The 19080-nt window shown below is 40.5% G+C and overlaps 1 protein-coding gene across 2 annotated transcripts in view; it reads right to left on the bottom strand.

Moving 5' to 3' along the window:
• Positions 1-7290, bottom strand: part of FBLN5 (fibulin 5) — a 50739-nt gene extending 43449 nt beyond the window's left edge. The window contains exons 1-4 of one of the 2 annotated variants that reach the window (XM_017729016.1): positions 6820-7290; positions 4654-4708; positions 2190-2238; positions 800-1042 (exon numbers count right to left, since the gene is read on the bottom strand). In XM_017729016.1, the coding sequence (XP_017584505.1) occupies positions 800-1042; positions 2190-2238; positions 4654-4708; positions 6820-6911 (439 nt within the window). In that variant the 5' untranslated portion in view covers positions 6912-7290. Of the gene's footprint in view, positions 1-799; positions 1043-2189; positions 2242-4653; positions 4709-6819 lie in introns of both variants that reach the window. The other variant, XM_008629708.2, reaches the window with a different exon arrangement.
• Between the last annotated feature and the right edge of the window lie 11790 nt (positions 7291-19080).

Below are 19080 nucleotides of genomic sequence, written 5' to 3' on the forward strand. Positions count from 1 at the left end.
TTCTTTTTTTTTTTTAAATTTTATTTTTAATTTTTCCAGTCAGGATTACTATGAGTGCTGGTTAGAAAATACATTTTTCCCACTTTGGAAAGGACAGTGATTCAAAATGTGTCCCAGTATAGCTGAATTTAACTCTAGACTTTCAGAGCTCCTGTGGTCCTGTGGGGGAAGCTCTTGTGGTCTCTTCAGTAGGGAAACAAACAAAGTACATCATCTGTGACCAAGCCCTGCCAGAAATTTCAGACAATAGGGCAGAATAAGCCCAAAAGACAAGTTAGTTTTAGCTCTTGTGTTTTTCTGCAGCAGTTTTGAAGTAAGTGCTGTTTCTTAGTCTAAAGAGGCAAAAATCTCTGTTGAAAGAGAAAAAAATCTCTGGTTTGGGCTTTTTTTTCTTGTCAAAGACCAGCTCGCATACAGCCAAGTTTCCCCAGGCCCCACCTAACACTTCAAATGAAAGGCCACTTTCTCTCTCATGGGCAGAATCATAAGCATAAAAGGCATGCTTTTGATGTACTGACAAATCACCTGCCATCAGGTGGTTGTTTATTTCATAAAACCATTACTTCTTTCATGAAAGTGGCTTTCCTGATTAAATAATAGGATTGAATCATATCTTAGTTTGCACTGAATAATGCTGATATGAAATATACAGCTCATATCCTAAAAAAAAAATTGTACTTCAAAATGCTGGGCTTGACTGCTGCAATAACTGAAGGACAACTGCAAGACAATTGTTTCTGCAATGGCAGACAAGCTTTAATATAAATGAAAATATAGAAGGAAGATTTCTACTACTTACCAGCACACTGATTGTTTTCATCCAACTGGAAACCAAATCGGCAAATCAGAGGTCTTGTAACTGTAGGGTAGTTAGGAACAGGGCCTGGTGCTGGGGGCGGTGGATAAACATTGGAATAAGGACTCAGATACGGTGATCGATACACTGGGTTTGTTCGGGGGACACATAAATAGCCACCATTCTGGTTGACACACACCATGTCTCCTCTGCAGGCCTCAGGAATAGTCCGACATTCATCAATATCTGGAACGAAATTGCAAAAGTTAAAAGAGTGATTGCTCCTTAATGGGACCCGTTAAAAAAATAGTTAACGTGTTTTTTGCAAAACGGTGCAAAAAAAATTTATATTCTCCATCAAAAAGGCTAATCCTTCTTTGTGGAGCCTCACTTTGAAGTTAGATTGTACTAAAACAGGAAGCATCCCATATATTCAACATATCCTGTGATCTACTTGTTTTATTTCACTATTAGAGGATAAAGGGAGAGGACAAGGACTGCTTTGCTATTCCATAGAAGTTTGGTTTGAACACTGATTTACACATGGCTGCAGCATGCTACTGCCTCTTCCTGCTAGAGAGTCTGTCCAAACCACAACATGCAGATCAGGATTTCAGAAACTGGTGGTTTGTCTGCCCAGCTGTGAAATTTGGATGCTGCTTTAGAAGTCTCGACTTCCCTCCCACAGAAAAAGTTAGGGATGTTCAGATCTGGGGACAAAGTTCAGGCCTCTTTCTTGCTTTGGCTGAGAATGTTGCTGAATTAAATTTAGAAAGATACAACTGGTTTAGCCAAACTGAGCATTCCCCTGGTTCTTGGGCCACAGAAGCAGTAGGCTATGGCAGGGCAAACAATCTGCTGCAGGTTTTTCCCTTTCTGTTTGAATGACTTTATTGCATGTAGAAGATGCTGGCCAGGAGACTGAACGCCATTGATAAAAAGATGCTATTGGGCAAAGAGCAGATTTCCTTACACTACCTCAACTCAGTTTACTTGGTTTCAGTGCTGAGAATGGAAGACTTCTCTGAGCCTGCAGGTGGAGACAGGCACCAAAGACAATAAATCCTGACTTTGAAGGAGAAAGAGAAGGAGAGTATCCTCGTCCTTTGGCAACTAGACTGAGCTCTTTATCAGAATGCATCACTGTTGTTTGAGTAGCCCTGACAGCCTGTTAGTATCTCAACAATGTCAAAGATCAGTGATATGTAAAGACACACACACACATATTTATATATACACATATTTGTTGTATGTACATGTATACAAACACACATATTTGTCACACAGTAAGAACTTTTCAACTAAAACATAGTAAGAGCAGCACAATGTTAACTCAATAAATTCAGAATTTCTGAACCCAAATTTAAATGTATTGATTTAATGAAAGTCCTACCTAAGCATTGCCCAGAGGCACGGTCCAGGTCAAACCCATTAGTGCATTGCTGCTAAAATGAGAGAAAAAAGGACACTCAGTGACTGTGAAATGAGAGGTTTGCAGAATCAAATGCTCATCTGGATTATTATAATTAGTACAATTGTTCAGCATGATGCTGTACATCAAAATAAAGTCCCTTCCCCAGAGGACAGGCAGCAAAGCATGAACCTGAGGCCTCAGCATGTGTTCCAGCCCCTTAGCCCAGGAGTGGCACCTTTAGGTGGTGGCAGTGTCAGGCTGTTCCTCTGCCCAAGGCTCACCAATGCGCAATGTGTTATGAGTTGTTAGCACAGAATTGCAGTCTTCTAGTTTGGGGTCTTGTTTTTGCCAGAGCAGGGGGGTTCATCTCAAAGGTACTTGCTACGTCTCTCACAGGCTCTAAAGCTCCCCAGACAGCCCATTCAGCACACGACACGTTAGCCATTGACTGATCTGTAGCCACAGTTGAAATGTAACAAATAAAAATAAGGCTCTTCCTTTCTACCAAACCTTGTAATTTTTAGAGGATAAATCTGTAGACAAGACATTCTAGGCATTCACTGTTACTGGAAGCCTTGTCCCTTCCTATTCTGTGGTCCTGGTCATTATTAGGGCTGCAGCCTTGAGTCTTCAGCACCTCCTCAGTGACCTCAGCATTTCTAAACCGGTGAAAGTCCTGGTGATGATGGTTTCAAAGCCTGTTAAAATTATTCCCTGCTCTTCCTAGATTTTGAATGGGCCTCCAGCTATTCAGCAATTGACACAAGCACAGGATCTTCCAGTAAATAGGTTGTACTAAGGAGTGTAAACAAGAAATATCCAGGAAACAGGAACCACTGAAACAACCAGAGGGTAGAGGGATGGAGTGTGTTCAAGATTCTTCCTTTTTTGTTGTTGCTTAATGATAAAGACACTTATTCTTGGACTTTATGGAAGAAATGAGTGGAGGAATAAAGTACTTAGTTGATGTTTGGAAAAGTAGTAAGTTGTAGATGGGGGACAAAGGGTTAGAGGGGTGAGTCAGTGGAAGTGGGTCATTGCAGGACCTAGAGACAGGACATGAAGTGAAACACACGGCACTGTTTGGACTGCACCTGCCACTTGCACATATGAATGCACAAAACCACTGCTAGAAGTGTCAGACAAATACGGAGAAATTCTGCCTTTATTTATTTTGGCAATCCAAGACGTTTTGGTATCATGTTGTGGAAAACCAAGATATTCTAATGGGAGAATGTATAATCACCCTCATGTTTTAAAGAATGTGTGTACTCTACCTTTTGTTCCCCTTTTTGAGTGTGGTACATACACTACACCTAGGTTAGCCAGAAAAGCTGAGATAGTTTTTAACAAAATTATTTTGTTCCAGACAATAAATGATGATTCAGAAACACTGAACTACCGTAGAACTGGTTTCAACAACTTTCTAGAACTTTATTCTAGAAAAGATTCCAGTATTGTCAAAAGTACCAGTTTCAGTATTTTCAGAAATAACTCATTGCTTTAATTTCAACTTCAAGTTGTTTTTTCAAAGCAACTTCAAAAATCAATTTATGTTACAAGATGTTTTTATAAAAATTACAATGTAAACAATATTTTTTAAATTATAAAAACAAACCCTTAAAGATATCTCAAAAATTCTCCAGGGGCATGAAAAGCATTTCCCATACAGATCCAATATTCACAAAAATATCGATAAGCATGCCATGTGCAGGAAATTTTCAATGTAATAGAAGAAAAACCACTACATTTCAGGGACTTTTGGTGAAGGCATTTAGAAACACAGCTCTGGAGACTGAATATATCTGGACTATCAACTAGAAATCTAAACAGCATGCCTTTAGGAACAGTTTTTCCTGATTTAAAGTTACTTGGAGCCCAAGCACACAAAGAACTAATGATTCTGCTGTTTCAAGAACTGGAGTGCTTTATTTCCAACCCCCCTCTTGAACATAAATGGGTTTGGGCATAAGTGAAAATGAAAACTGGGATACAGTCATTCAGGATCACAGTCCAAAATTAAATGGTCTTAAGACATGAACCTGCTGTACACAGAAAATGTGTATTTATATGAATGAATTTTCCAAGTGTGGATGTTTCTCACAATAGAACTGAGTGGTCTCTGGTCTCATGGGATAGTTTTTCTTATTTTCTGTTCCAGAAGTGTTCAGTTTAGAGGCAGAATCAGGTTTTTGGTGAGGTCCAGGTTTCTGCAGGGATATTTTGCTGAGCTGGCAAGGATGAGTCAGTAAGCTCAATCCATGTTCAACTCCAGAATCCTGCTGGCTCCAAGTTCTCCCCTCTAAACCCCTAGACCACACAACTTCCTTTTCATGTAAACCCCAGACCACAGAGCTTCCTACCACCTGCTAGCCAGTTAAGTTGCATGCCATATAGCAATTCAGTACAAAACAGTACATACATCTCTGTGTGCACCTCTCACCTGTGCTTTTCCAAGGCTTGAAAGGCAGACAGCCAGTGTGAAAGCAGTCAGTATCCTGTAATGTACATAAAAAATGGCTGAAAATCTTCTGATATCCAGGCTCATTACATAGAATTAAATATACATGGACAAATTAATTTCTAGTGACACTTCAGTGTATTCCACAGTTTTGCTAACATGAATTTGGCCTCTGGAGAAGGAGTAATACAACTGTGGGCCAGATTCAGGTCTCAGAGTCAGTGACTCTGATGGTGCTATGGTTTTATGCAACTGGGATTGAAACCAGACTGTACATGTCTATGGACTAATCTAATTTTTATGACACCCCAAACAGCAGCTGTTAAATGAACAAGTGTGCAATATTCAATAAAGAGGTTTTGCCCCTCTCTGACACCTTTCTTTTGCAAAAATGAAAGCTTTTCTTGCACACTGTGCACGTTTTACAGATGGGTAAACCAGAGCAAGGCCCTGCCTAAGCTCACAGTGTGACATGTTGGCAGGGCTGCAGGAGGTCCTGAATCCAAGCCAGTTGCTCCAACCGCTAAACCGCGTTTCATCCCCAGGAGACTATCTGAGATGAATCCATTTTCTTGGGGCCAGATTCTGTACCTTTACTCAGTCTTGAGTAATTGCTCTGGGAGGAGACACACTGTGCCAGGTCACCCACTACTAGAAGCTGTTATCTTCAATGGAGCCTTCCCTAGGTGTATCATCTTTACATCTAGTGGTCCCTACTGGGTCTCTCTCCACTGCAGCTGAAAGAAGAGGATCCTTCACTGACAGAGCCCTACAGCTATTTTTGGAGCTCCTTACCCGGAGCATAAAAGTTATGGTCAAGTAACCTCCCACCTCCAAATACTTACTAACAGATAGAAAACCATGAAAGCACAGTCAGAAGTTATTTTTTTCTAAGTACTGTGGATTTCAGTGTTTTGCTGCTGCTTTATATAAAACTTCCCAATACCACTAGACCCACACCTTGCTTATCTTGGATTGTAATTCTGAATGGCAATTGGATACAATACATTCCCACAAAACCAGTACAGGAAGCAGCAGATATTTGAGGTAGCCTTACTTCTGCTACTCATGTGAGCTGCCAGCTTTCTCTCTTAGAGCTGTCTCTGATTTCCAGTGCAAACTGAGCTGCTGAGCAAGACCTACAAATGCATCAGACAAAACCACACACAATGACTGACACATTAGAACAGATTTGTTTTAAATGAGGAGATGGAGACAAGCTCTGAAAAGTAAACACAAACCCTAAAATGGTTGTTCATAGTGCTGTGGAGACAGATTGTGCTTGTTGGCAACTTTTGAGTGACAAGGAAAGGCAAATTCTGCACAGAGTTTTCCTCAGAGTCTGATGTATAGCATTCAAACTACAATTTTATCCCAGGCTTGCACTTAATTTAGTGATTCCTCAAACCTTTTTGAAGAGATTTTAAAGTGTGCTATAAAGACTGTTCTTTGCCTATAGCAAGAACAGCACTGGGAGGGAATACAACAGGTTATAGCAGAAGGCTGACATACCCAGCAACTGGGCAATGCTGCACATTGCTGCAGGACAGTGCACAATAATGAAATCCCCTACAAAACAGTCAGACAAAACTCAAATGTTTTTAGACAGTCTTTAGTTTCCATTGTTACAAGATGATATATTCTTTCCTCTTGGTGGGGGGGTGACCTTACTGCCTCGTACATGTTCTGTCTGCACCCACGATCTCAATTTGCTTTAGATCTCAATTTACTTTAGATCTAAAATCCCCTCAAGAATTAATAACAGACATGCAGCATAACCTATCAACACTATATGCAGCTGGTCACAGTACCTTGCCCAGCAGGCAAAATATTTTAAACTAGTAATTAACCTCTGCAATAGTAACTAATTAACTTCAATCAATCACTGTAGCCAGTGGGATCGTTGCTGCTGCAGTTCAGCACTCCCGCAGATGCGCAGAGTATAAGCACAGATCAAGAAGGAACTCGTCAGAGACAGCACAGCTTTAATAACAGGCAGATCGTCTTTCCCCACCTCTGACCATTGAGATCCTGTCTCTTTGCAAATGGCTTTAGCAAGTGGATTGGCATAATGTGTCCCTGCCACAGCTATTTTCCACAAGTAGGTTTCCCGTCAGTAAGTAAAGAAGTTTCATGCATACCACTTACCTTCTTAATCCTTGCATGTCCAAAACCGTTGGGGAAAGGTGGAAAAAACCCAGAGTCTGTGCTGATGAATAACTAGAAAGTTTTCCAAACATTACCCTCTGCTAGCACTTCAGTTCCTCCGTCATTTATAGTCCAAAGAATGAAATGGCAAGTAATGGAGAAGATCGGGAGCCGTCTGTACCTCCTCAGACACTGGAGAGAATACAGAGAAAGCACCTGGTTTTGCTTAGTTCTCTTCTGTAATTCAGCATTAAACCAATTGGAGGAGGAATGTTAAAAATGAACACTTCATTTTCTAAGTATGTTAAACAATGCAAATGGGGGCCTCAGCCTGGGACAGCTGGTTTAGATTACAAAGCTCACCAACTGGCTAGACTCCTCACAACAACCTCGAGGAGCCTGCCAGGATAAAACACTAACAGCTTGAAGGAAAGCCTCTCCCGCTGCAAACTTCACAGTTAAATGTGCCTCAGAGCAGAGAGCACCGTTATTGGACAGAAACCCTTATCAAGGGACTGGAGAAGGGAAGGGATTGTTTTCCTTGCTCTGAGAACAAAAAAAAAGTCAGGCTTTTTTGGAGGCCCTCTAGCTGGTGTCCTGGACAATGAATATGCAACACTCGCTGCTCTGTGCCAATGGCATACTGATGAAAGGTCTGACCCTCTGGGAGGTGAATAACTCAAATTCACGATGATCACAGCTACAGGAACTATATTGCTTGGGGATTATTTGAAAACAGGAATAAACAAATTAAACATTCAAAGGAAAACAAATGGCTTGTCTGCAAACACTGGCCCTTTTTAAACTGATCCCATGCTTAAGGGAGCAGTTTATGATATGAAGTATTTCTTAGGAAAAGCATAACTTGCAGATCTCCAGTTATGACTGAAGAGGAAGGAAATAAAGTACTTTTTCAGGTGTTTTGCAACTCTGCCACAGGCAGAGCTTTAGTAGGTCAAGCAGAACATTTATGAGATGTGAAAGGTAAGCAATCAGATGCAGCAAAGATTATAGTAGATCCAAAGATGAACACTGAAATTAAACACAGACATGGACATTAAACAACTAACTTTGAATTTCTGTTGAGTGTCCCATTTGAGAAAACCCTTTATTTCTAAGGAACCTGAAATTATTATCATACATCTCTGTGTAACAGATTGAGAAACAGAAGTACAGTTGATATAACAGATATTAATAAAACTAGCCCCTAAGCATCGACATCCAGCTTGAGATACACAGACTGAGCTGCTTTAGGGGTGCTGAGCCCCCACAAGTTGTATTGGAGCCAATGGGAAGCTCAAGAGCTCTGTACCTTGTTAACTGGCTGTAATTGTCCACATTACCTTTCAAAAATGACAGCACCAGAGGCTTTGGGCCATTCCTGACAGTTTGTCTCTCTGGCTTGCTTGCATCGCTTGCACTGCATGAAAAATTAAACACTCACCTAGAATTATTCAAAGAGTGTCTATACATTTGCAGACAAACAAGAACCAATTTAATTATTTTAAATAAAGTTCCCAAAAGCCTAACAAATACTTGCACAAGGGACTTCTGAAGAAGCTGCTGGGCATGGAAGGAGTTTTGCCATGGGTCAGAAAACAGGCAAGAGAGGATAGCAAGCAAAGACCAGGGAAATTTTCATTGTGGCAAATGGTTAACAGTGAGTATTCTCATTGCTCCATACCACCAGAGTTTCTCAATACACTCAATAACCTGGAGAGCTAACAGACCTAAGAGTAGCAGTGCTTACTGTATGTTAGAAGAGTGAAAATCTACCGACACAATGAGAAACAGCTTTACAGGAAAGCAAACGGTCTGTGCATCCAGCTGTGTGGATGAAGAGCTTGCTTCATCTGATGATACTTCACTTGCTAATCCACTGAATTTTTCTACAATCACATGGTAAAATCATTGCACACATGCCAGAATCACTGTATGAGTGCAGCACCAGTCTGCTCCCAAATAATTGCCTCAGAGTTCTGATCCAATCAGCCAACTGGCAGAGGTGCTCCAGCCCCAGAGACAGGAGGTGAATCCAAATCTCACCACCTACGGGGCTCCTTTAAGACGAAATACTGTACAAATGTTTTGATTTTGCCTGTCTCCATCTGACAGCTGAAGTGGATAAAAACCAGAGTATAAGAAGTGTACCAAACCACAACCTGGGCTCATTTACAGCATGGTGACTGTTTTTTTCCAAAATAAAAGGATTTGATGTTGCAGCTAAATGGAATTTCTGCAGTACCTTTCTGTAACTACCATCAGTCACAAAACAATGAGATGCAGCCACAGCCTTCTCACAACTCCCTTTGGTATGAAGAGTTGCATAAAGGAAGGAATTTGTAGGGCATAAACCCCCTTTTGTTCACGATACCTATAAAAGTGGACAATTCAAAGCATCTTTCAACACCCTGTGCTGACACCTTCAGCATCTATGCTTATGATGGTGGCTAAATTTCCTCTCTAGCAGTGCTCTCACTTCAGTAGTCTCAAATATCCCTCTGTGTTATAAAATCCATTACTTCATTTAGATTAGCTTGACATTTCCTTTGTCTTTGTGAGAAGGTGTGGAACAGTCCCCAGTATAAAATGGGACTCTGTTAAATAATCATGTTCTTCAAAGTTTGCTTTGTGTGTAGCTAGGGTTGAAACTATATCTCCAATTAAGACTTGGATTTTGAAAATTGTGTAATATATAATCATAAGGGGGACATAAACAGTGTTGCATAACTTTACTCCCCTTGGATGAGACAGCTGCACATATGAACTGAGCCATGCTCCTGCAGATAAAGCACAGGATTGGATGAACAGGAGCCCTCAGCACTGGAGAACATAATCTGACAGATTTTAAATGCTAAGAAAAAAGTTGTAAATAGGTCAGGGAACTTAAGAAGAGTTAATTACACTCAGCACACCTGAACAGAAAATCTTCCTCACAGAAACAAGTCCTCATCCTCTAAGTTTTACAACATTTGATCTCCTTTTTAAACTCTGATATTGTTCTTACATTTCTCCAGAACCACATCAGTCAAACACCCTTCTTGGATGTTCCTGTCATTTTTAAATTTCCCCCACTCTGAACATCTTCAACAACTGTCAGACTGTGAGAAGAGTCGAACCACACAAGTCTGTATGGTGGTAGGTCTGTGAGCCCAAAGTCATTCTACATGCCAGGTCTTAGACATCTTTTACCCAGCCACACAGACTGGTTTAAATTCATTAAAGGAATCTGTCAATAACTGGCCCTTTAAGGCCTCACATGTCCAAGTTTCATATTGCTCCTACCAAATTTTATGGAACCAAATATTTTTACCAGCAAAAATGGTAGAACACTCAGAGCAAAACTGCTGAGCACTTGCAGAAACAACTGTGTCTTGATAGCATCTAAGCTCCATGAGATTCACAAGTTGAGCTTTTGCCTGACTGTGGAGATTGATCTAAGTGTTCTTGAAGACTGCCAAATAAGCAAGCTTTTGATATTGTCACATGCTGATATAACATGACAGGCAGTGATTTGACATACACACATCTCATCCTACTGCCAAACACCAAGCACACGGGAAATGTGGTCTCAAACCCTAATTCCACCTGAGAAAGAGTAGGGCTCATTTCTTCCACCTCCCAGGAAAGAATCTCAGTTGCAAATTCCTGGTGTTTGGGGAGGGTTCCCTATAATTTTTCAAAGACTACCTTAGATTATCAGCTGATTATTCAGTGTCTGAATTATAATTGCCATCTCATAACATGAATGATGCAATAACCTGTTCCAGATGGCTCAGGCCAGTAGCTCAAAAGCACAGCCCTACATATATTTTCCTTTCCTAGCCAAACGTAACACAAGCTAGAATTAACAGTGAAAATTAACACAATATGTAATTGTAAAGACATCAGTAGTGCTAACTAAAAGGTACTGGGAATGTAGGGTCCCTGAGATGTTGTGGTGTGTTGATCTGCAGCTCACAATATCATTTTTAGGAAGGAGAAAATGTAATAGTTCCTGTTGTGCTGCCATCTCTTGGGGCTCAGTTGCCTCAATGTGGTACAGTTACCACCGGCATGGGATATCCATGCAAAACAGATCCAATACAGCACCCATTCCTCCTCCTGTACAAGGGTATCACCTGTCTGTCTGAGGCACGGGCTCCGTTGGGAAGAGGATACTGCTGATATTGCTTCCAAAGAGCCACGCGCTGAGCCCCATTCAGTGTTGTACCAGGTGGACTCACAGTGCCCAACCACATGGAATAAACACTTGAAGTCCTTGGTGTACTCCAGCTCTTCATCTTTGTCCTGGTTTCAGCTGAGGTTAAACACCTCATAGCTATTACTCTCTTTACAGGTCAGTGGTCACTCTGATACCAGCTTCTAATAGCACAACTTCTTTTAGGATAGAAATTACCAGTGGAAAGCCCAGGCACCAGTGGAAAGCCCAGGCACCACTGGATCCATTCTGAAATGCAACAACTCTAAACAAGGACTAGTATCTGACTCCACTTTATTGCTTTGAAAACACGTTAATTGTCCCTTTAGATGAGCAGTGCTAGAATCTAGCAGGTACATACCAAAACCGAAACAGTTTTAAATAGCCCAGTGAACTGCATCTACTGTAAGACAGAACTATTTCAGGAATATTCCCTTTAGTGAGATCAGATGTGATGTTCATGATCACCTGTCGAGCCGTAGTACTTTCTAGGATAGTCTAGGAAGACGCCTGAGGCAAAAAAGAGTAATATTCTCGGAAGAATTCTTCAGTATTGTTCAGGGTTTTTTTTAACCCAATAAAAGTAAGGTAAACAAGCAAACTAAATGATTAGTGTAACTTCCTCAGGAAAGCCTTTCACAGCATTTTTGGTGTATGTGACAACACCCAGCAGAGAGTAATAATTATAATTAGCATTAGTTTGCAACAGCCTGCAACATTCTTCTTGGGTTTTCAATCCTTAGATGACTGACATTTGTACTTTTAAAATATTTTCCTGTAAAAAGTGTATGGAACATAATCCTGTACCTAAAGACAAAAGATAGACTTGAGAACTCCCTTCTCGCCCTTGGTTGCTCTGAGTATCCAAGAACAAGGTGCCCCAGCCCACTGTTCATACTTATACTTGTTTTTCTGTTGACACTCAGCATAGCTCTGGTAACTGCAGTTCACATTTTGCCTGAAACTAGACAGATATTTTAGTTTGTTTTTGTTTATTTTATAAGATTGACATGTACATAAACTGGGCTGCAGCCTTCCCTGCATTTTTGTCAAATGGTCTAGACAATGTGGTTGAAAACAATGCTCTTTAATCTTGTGACAAAATGTTTACCAGCCCCTTTTAATAGCAAGCATAAATTCTTTACGGCCAATTTCAGCTAATAATGACCTTCCATAAATAAAGACCTAAAACTCTTCATACTCCTGGACCAAGACTAAAGTCTGTTTCACTGTTGGAGCAAGCCAACATTCAGTCTTCTCAAGTGCCTGGGATACATAAACCATTGGTCTCCAATTACGACCAGACAGTTAGAAGTATGTACTAAAACCTCCCTTAGAAATATTCAGGACAGATTTATTTTTTGCTAAAATGCCTCAAGACTGCTGTGTCTTTCACAGTTTCCCAAGCCCTTTACTAACTCAAGCACCACACTGGGCACATCTGGCACAGCAGGATTGGGTGGCACCTCAGAGCAGCTGACTGGAGACAGTGGTTCACCTTTACTGGTTACCCTGGCAGCTCTCCCTGGCTGCTGGGCATCAGTGCCAGTAAAACACCAGCTTCGCCTGTGCTTCCTCGGCTCCCAGGTACTTCAATTCCATCACACAGAACTTATATTTTAGGTGGGTTTTGTGTTCTGGGTTGGTTTGATTTTGGTTTTTATTTTCAGATTTAGTTGAGCATCCTTTCTCCTTTTTAGTCTGCTTTGGCAACTCACTTTGTTTTTATCCAAAAGATTAGCCACCATAGCATTGAGCATATTCTCTGTTTTCCATTAAAACACTTCAGGTTCTGAATAAACCAAAACAAGTCTGTGGAAATGCCATCTCTCAACAGGGGTGTTTGAATGTTCACAAGTATGTGCACTATTTCTGTAAGGGCACCTGCCAGAACCCTGGTGGTGAATCCAGAGTAGACAATATTTGACATCAACCCTCTTTTCCAGAGCTTCTCTTCTTCCAAGTGGTGGAAAACATTCCCTTTTTAGAAACATGTTTCACTCTCATAGGTGAATGAATACAATGTAAGCAAAGACTTCTGGTTTCTTTTTCCAGTAAAACACTCGGCACATTTTTGGGTCTTTTCCTTAAGATTTTTGGGGCTATATGTTAGTCAAATATAGGAGTGGCAGAAAGTTTCCCTATGAGGAGAGAGATAATTTTGACTGTTCTGTACTTTCTCAACTGCTTCCTAACCCCAGAAGACATTTATAAACTTTTTGTCGGTTTAAGAACTACTACACTTAATTTACTTATTCCCACAGCAGGGATTACACCGTTTCACAAATTACCTGTTTACTTTTGTGACCTAACCATGCTTCATAAGAACTGGCTATGAAACTGGGTGATAAACATGATGTGTGTTGTCTGTTTGTTTTCAGACTCATTATTCACTGGTCTGCAGCAACAAGTACTGCTGTAAGGCAGTGATTTAGTGTGCTAAATGTAGAAACTCCACCGAGCAGGCTGTACTCCCATCTCCTAGTCGTGCTGTGTGTGCTGCAGAGCATACAAAATCTTCCAACAGGATGCATTTTCTAACACAGAGTGTTTCTTTTTTTTGTTTTAAATCTGCTGGCCTTTGCTTTGAGTTGCACTGGTTGCCACCGCAGAAGAAGCTGAGCAGTACGAGGAGTTCCCCGTTCAGAAGCAGCCCAGCCATGCCCAGGGCTCCCATCCATTTGGGAATTGTGGGGTACCAGAACCTCAAGCAGCCATGTGAAAGGTCAGTGGAACTGGACCCTTCTTCCAACGGAGGCACTTGTACAGGTAACAGAGTCCATAGCCAGAGCCTGACAAATCAATCAGTCCCCATTTTGTCTATAGTTCCATAACAAAATTCAAGAAGCTGAAGTTGTGCCAGATAAAGAAAATAGAAAAGAACAAAAACTCTGACAGGTTAAATGTGAAAAACAGAAAGTCAGGCCAAGAAGGTTTGAGAAACAAATCATAAGAAGCATAAAAGCTAATAATAAATTCTTTTTCAGACACACCACAAGCAGGAAATCTGCCAGTCTGCAAAGCCAACAGATGAACAAGGTATAAAAATAGTGCTTAGAAAATTTAAAACCACTGTAGAAGGTGAAGTGTTTCTTCTTCATCTGTTTTTGCTAGAGAAACTTCAAGAGATTACCATGGTGGAATAAAAAAAAAAAAAAAAAAAGAAAAAGAAATAAGTAAAAACAAACAAAAAAATCCTGTTTGGAATGATATGTCTAAATTGAAATGTCAGCAGGAGAGGCTGCATAAAAAATCAAGAAAATGAAGAAAAACCATTAATCAGAACTCACTTGACATTTAGAAATTGTTAACTGAATTAAATATGACTGTTAGCAACAGCTGAATTGTTTATCTGAAGTGCAATCTCTCACAAAATTGCCCTGGTGCTAGAAGAAAACTACCAAATACAATCCTATATTTCATAGGTTTCTATATAATTGTTAATAAAATATGGAACAGTAAATCCAAAATATCTGGAAATCAGTAGTACAGCACAGGAGATTTAGTGAAATTCAGGAAGAAGTTCATCATGGAAAGGGTTGTTAAACATTGGAATGGACTGCCCAGGGAGATGGTAGAGTCACCATCCCTGGAGGTGTTCAAGAAATGACTGGACATGCCACTTAGTGCCATGGTCTAGTTGATGTGGTGATGATCCATCAAAGGTTGGCCTTTATGGTCTTAAGGGTCTTTTCCAACCTTAATGATTCTGTGATCTTTTAGGCATAGGTTTTCTTGGAGACTATCCTTAAGAACTACGTACCTCAGAAAAATAGCTCTGCTCCACGGTATAGAAGTTTATTTTTAAATTTACTCTATCTCTGCGCAATTGAAACCGGCTCCAGCCAACTCCTAACTGGCACCTGTAAATAGCAAATGTGATTTTTTTTTTTCAGCAAAACTTGGGAATTTTTGTATAACAGCTGCCATTTCAAAGTTTTTAACTTCATCTATAGCCTTTTTAGCCACCCTGGGCCAACCCAGAAAAGGACCATGGAATGGGCACTGAAGCTTAGTTAGGTGTGGCTGAGACTCCCAGGGGACTTGGCACAGGGGCATGGAACATTAGGAGGTCTGCCAAGATACTTACAAAGAGACCAGGGATGGGGGATCAAAGAGTGAAGGACACAAGAAGGTAAGTCCAACTGCTCTTTGAAGTGGAACTTCTCAGTATTAAGCACATTGCCTCTCTGCACTGTGGCAACAGTGAGAGATGCATCAGTACCCTGGGCAATGCGGGGACTCAGTGCCAAGCACAATGTCAAGACCACATCGCTGTGGCAGAGTACACGTAGCCTTCCCCCTATGAGTCACAGGCTCAATTAAGTTGTAGTTTGGTGTCTTGCCAGAGTTTCCTTCATATTTTTGCAACAGGAGGGTTGGCCCTCCAGCTTCGATCAATTGCAGTAATTTCTGATGTTTCCCTATTCCATTTTAGTTTCTAATGAAAATCTTCTTCATGAACTAGATTGCCCAGTCCCATTTGGCCAGGGCAGTGCAGGCTTCAGGTTGCCAGCAAAGCATCAGGCTATTTAAGTGCCTGTACAAGGCAGTTGGAACCACTGATTGAGTTCAGGAGAAGAACATCAGAGCCAGAGTGCAGCAGGCTCCCTGGATCCCCAGCCCCGCTGACTTGGCAGGTTCTGGGAAGCACACCATAGTTGCTGTTCTGTTCAGAGTCCAGTAAGGACAGAGGTAGCACCTGCAACCCCTCTGCCTGCAGTGGCACTCTGCAGGTCCTTCATCCAGAGCACTCTGCAGACAATGTGCTATTCAGTCTGCATTTGCGGCCAGACAGATCTGGCAACCCTAGTTATGACTCATTCATTTTCTTTAGAATCCTGTACTCCTCAAATTTTTGTAGTTTCATAATAAGCCTTCTCTATGTTAGCTGAAAACTGTTGAATACATCTGTTACTGCTCCTATTGTCAAAAATAAGGTAGTGTTCTGTTTGTCTTCATTTTTATTGGCAGCTACTACTTAAACATAGAGCAAAGTGCAGTCTAAATATTTTCCGAATCTATTTCCAGAAAAAGTTTCAATTTTGATTACTATTTTTCAATGCTCCAGTCTACCATTTAAACCACTTTCTTTACTACAATTTTACTCCTGCTACAATTTAGTGTTGTATCCATGGTACAGCATGTAAACCAAAACACACAGGTGAACCAGAATCAACTTGGTAATTTGCTTGTAATTCTGAAAATACCCTTTTATTACACACAAAAGCATCACTCAAATACTTTAATACCTTATAACAATAAAGAAAACTACTGCAGGAGATAAGGAAACAGTTTTACATAAAGGTTAAATTTACAATCACCATGTGGTTGGCTTTCCTCATGATGAGCTGAAACCTGAATTCCTTATTTCCTTTTCCCTATGCAGCTTCTTAGACACCTGCACCCAAACAGTGTCTGGAATCACTCTCATTATCTCTATTTATTCTCCTGAGAAAGTGACCATACCGCTCTCTTCAACTACCTGAAAGGAGGATGTAGCCAGGCAGGAGTCGGTCTCTTCTTCCAAGCAACCAGATGAGAAGACAGCAGCCTCAAGCTGCCCCAGGGAAGGTTCAGGTCGGACATCAGGAGAAATTTCTTCACAGAAAGGGTTGTTGAGCGATGACTGGATGTGGCACTCAGTGCCATGGTCTCGTTGACAAGGTATGTTTGGTCAAAGCTTGGACTCAATGATCTCAGAAGTCTTTTCTAATGGATTCTGTGAAATAATGTTTGCAGCTTACATTTCTTATACTTGTTCCCATTTAGGAACTTTTTATCCCTATTTACTCAAAACTGCTACTACCTCTTACTGTTGCTCTATTTACATCCAGTTGCAACTTTGTTGCTTAGAGTAAGTATATTTTGTTGGTAATACTATATTAACTGTTCAGGAAACTCATGGATTCAGGCTAAGTTGTACAAATGAGTGTAGCTTTATTTAGTTCTAAACATCCAGCTTAATGTGGGCTGCTGTCTTTCTCTGCAGCCCTGAAAAGGTCAAAATAATTTTCAAAACCTTAGAATGTCCTTAGTTCCCTACCCCCCAATTTACAAAAAGTTACATTTGAAGCATTATAACTCTTGGCTTTCTGTTCTCAGAGGGTTGTGTTTAACAGTGCTTCCCATTCTAGGGAGTCAGGAGATACCACTGGTCGGTTTTCACTAGCTCAAAATCAACCATCTGACTTTGCTCACCTCGTAGGAGAGCCCTGGCAGAAAGCTGCCAAATGACAAAATAGGCACCACTTGGAGTGTGTTACACACCTTTTTTTTCCTAACCCCTTGGACTATTCCATCAACAAACATTAGTTACTAAGTGGCTGTACTAGAGTGCTGGCTAAGAGCTACTATTTCATAAGTGACATGAAATAAATAGTTCCTAGCTGCCTCAAATCTGTAAAATCTCCTTGGTCTGTGCTCCCACACCTGATCATGCTGCAATTCAATCCACCTTGCATCACCATCTGGAAATTCACTGGGAGGAAAAGCAGGCAGCATCTAATGTCAAAAAGAAAACCTTGCGGCTAACTACTCAGTACTGCCAAGATTCCCTTTACCTTTGTGATACTGGCTAATATTCAAACAGTATCCAGGCAGCTCTCTGAAGAGTTAGATGTCCTTTACACTAAGGGAGATAGAACATTCTTGGTTGCTGGTACAAGGGTCAGCTTGCTCCCTTTGTTAACAAACACACAAAACAGGTATAAGTAGTTTGTTTCCCTGATACCATTGGTCTGTAGTCTGTCAGTGCTTGTTACAACACCACATGTGACAGCGCTTCTAAACTCTCTTCTATCAATAACTGGCAAAACCCTCTAATAATAGTTGACCATAACTCAAATATTGTAATATTTTTTCACTTTTTCCACAGACTACAGATTAAAAGAGGGTAGGGTTTGATTAGATATTAGAAAGAAATTCTTGACTGTGAGGGTGGTGAGACATTGGAATAGGTTGCACAGAGAAGTTGTCGATCCCCATCTGCTGAAGTGTTCAAGGCCAGGTTGGATGGGACTTTGAACAACCTGGTCTAGTGAAAGGTGTCCCTGCCTGTGGCAGGGGGATTGGAACTGGATGATCTTGAAGGCCCTTTCCAAACAAGGCAGATTCATGATTCTATGAAAATACCAAAACCCCAGCAGTGTATCAATATTGACATCAGCAGTAAGAAGACATTAATTAACTGCAAAGCTTTCATGAGGTATGTGACAATGTGAAATACTTACAAGGCAAGTATCTTCCATTCTGTCTCTTCTACTTTAGCCGTCAGTCACTCCTATACATAGTCCAGCTCACCTGCCTTATTGGTAACAACTTACGCAAAATGGTCAAGAATGACAGGAAGAAAAAATACTAAAATGCAGGGGATTGACATTTGGTTAAAAAAAAAAAAGTTATTTCTACACTGGTCACTATAATGTGTGAAATTATATTGCTGTGACTAACTGGTGTAATGCAGGAAAGTTTAATTAAAAAAAAAAACAACAACAACAAAAAAACCCCCCAACATTGCCCTGCCCCAATAAAAAACCCCAAACCACATTCACAATTAGAAAGATCAACCAGTTACTTCCTTCTCTGCATGGAATGCAGGATAAGCAAAGAACAGGGAAAAAAAAAAAAAAGAGAGAAAGTCTAAAGAGAACAATGGAAAATATTAACCTTTGTTTCCCCCCCCCCTTATATCAAGTTTGCAAAATGAATCTGTTAATAGAATTCTGTGACCTTACCACTAAAGATAACTGATAACTTGTTAGACCAAAACTAGGAGGACCAGACACCATTTTTTCCTTGCAAAAGCCACAGAAAAGAAAACAATTACATTAAATGATAGAATGAAAATTTTCAACTACTGCACCTTGTTAATAAATTCCAGAGATTTTTTTTCCTCATGCTGCTATGTGAAAGACCCACACAATTAACAGGACAGACTACATGAGTCACGTATGTACACGTGGGAAACTGGTAAGGCAACTATATATGGAACAGTTATCAAGAACAAAGTAAACATAGAAGAAAAATTAGAGGAAAAAATATATCTACTAATCATTCAA

The sequence above is a fragment of the Corvus brachyrhynchos genome, unplaced genomic scaffold (genome assembly GCF_000691975.1).
Source record: "Corvus brachyrhynchos isolate BGI_N302 unplaced genomic scaffold, ASM69197v1 scaffold1, whole genome shotgun sequence".
In the NCBI taxonomy this organism is placed as follows: domain Eukaryota; kingdom Metazoa; phylum Chordata; class Aves; order Passeriformes; family Corvidae; genus Corvus; species Corvus brachyrhynchos.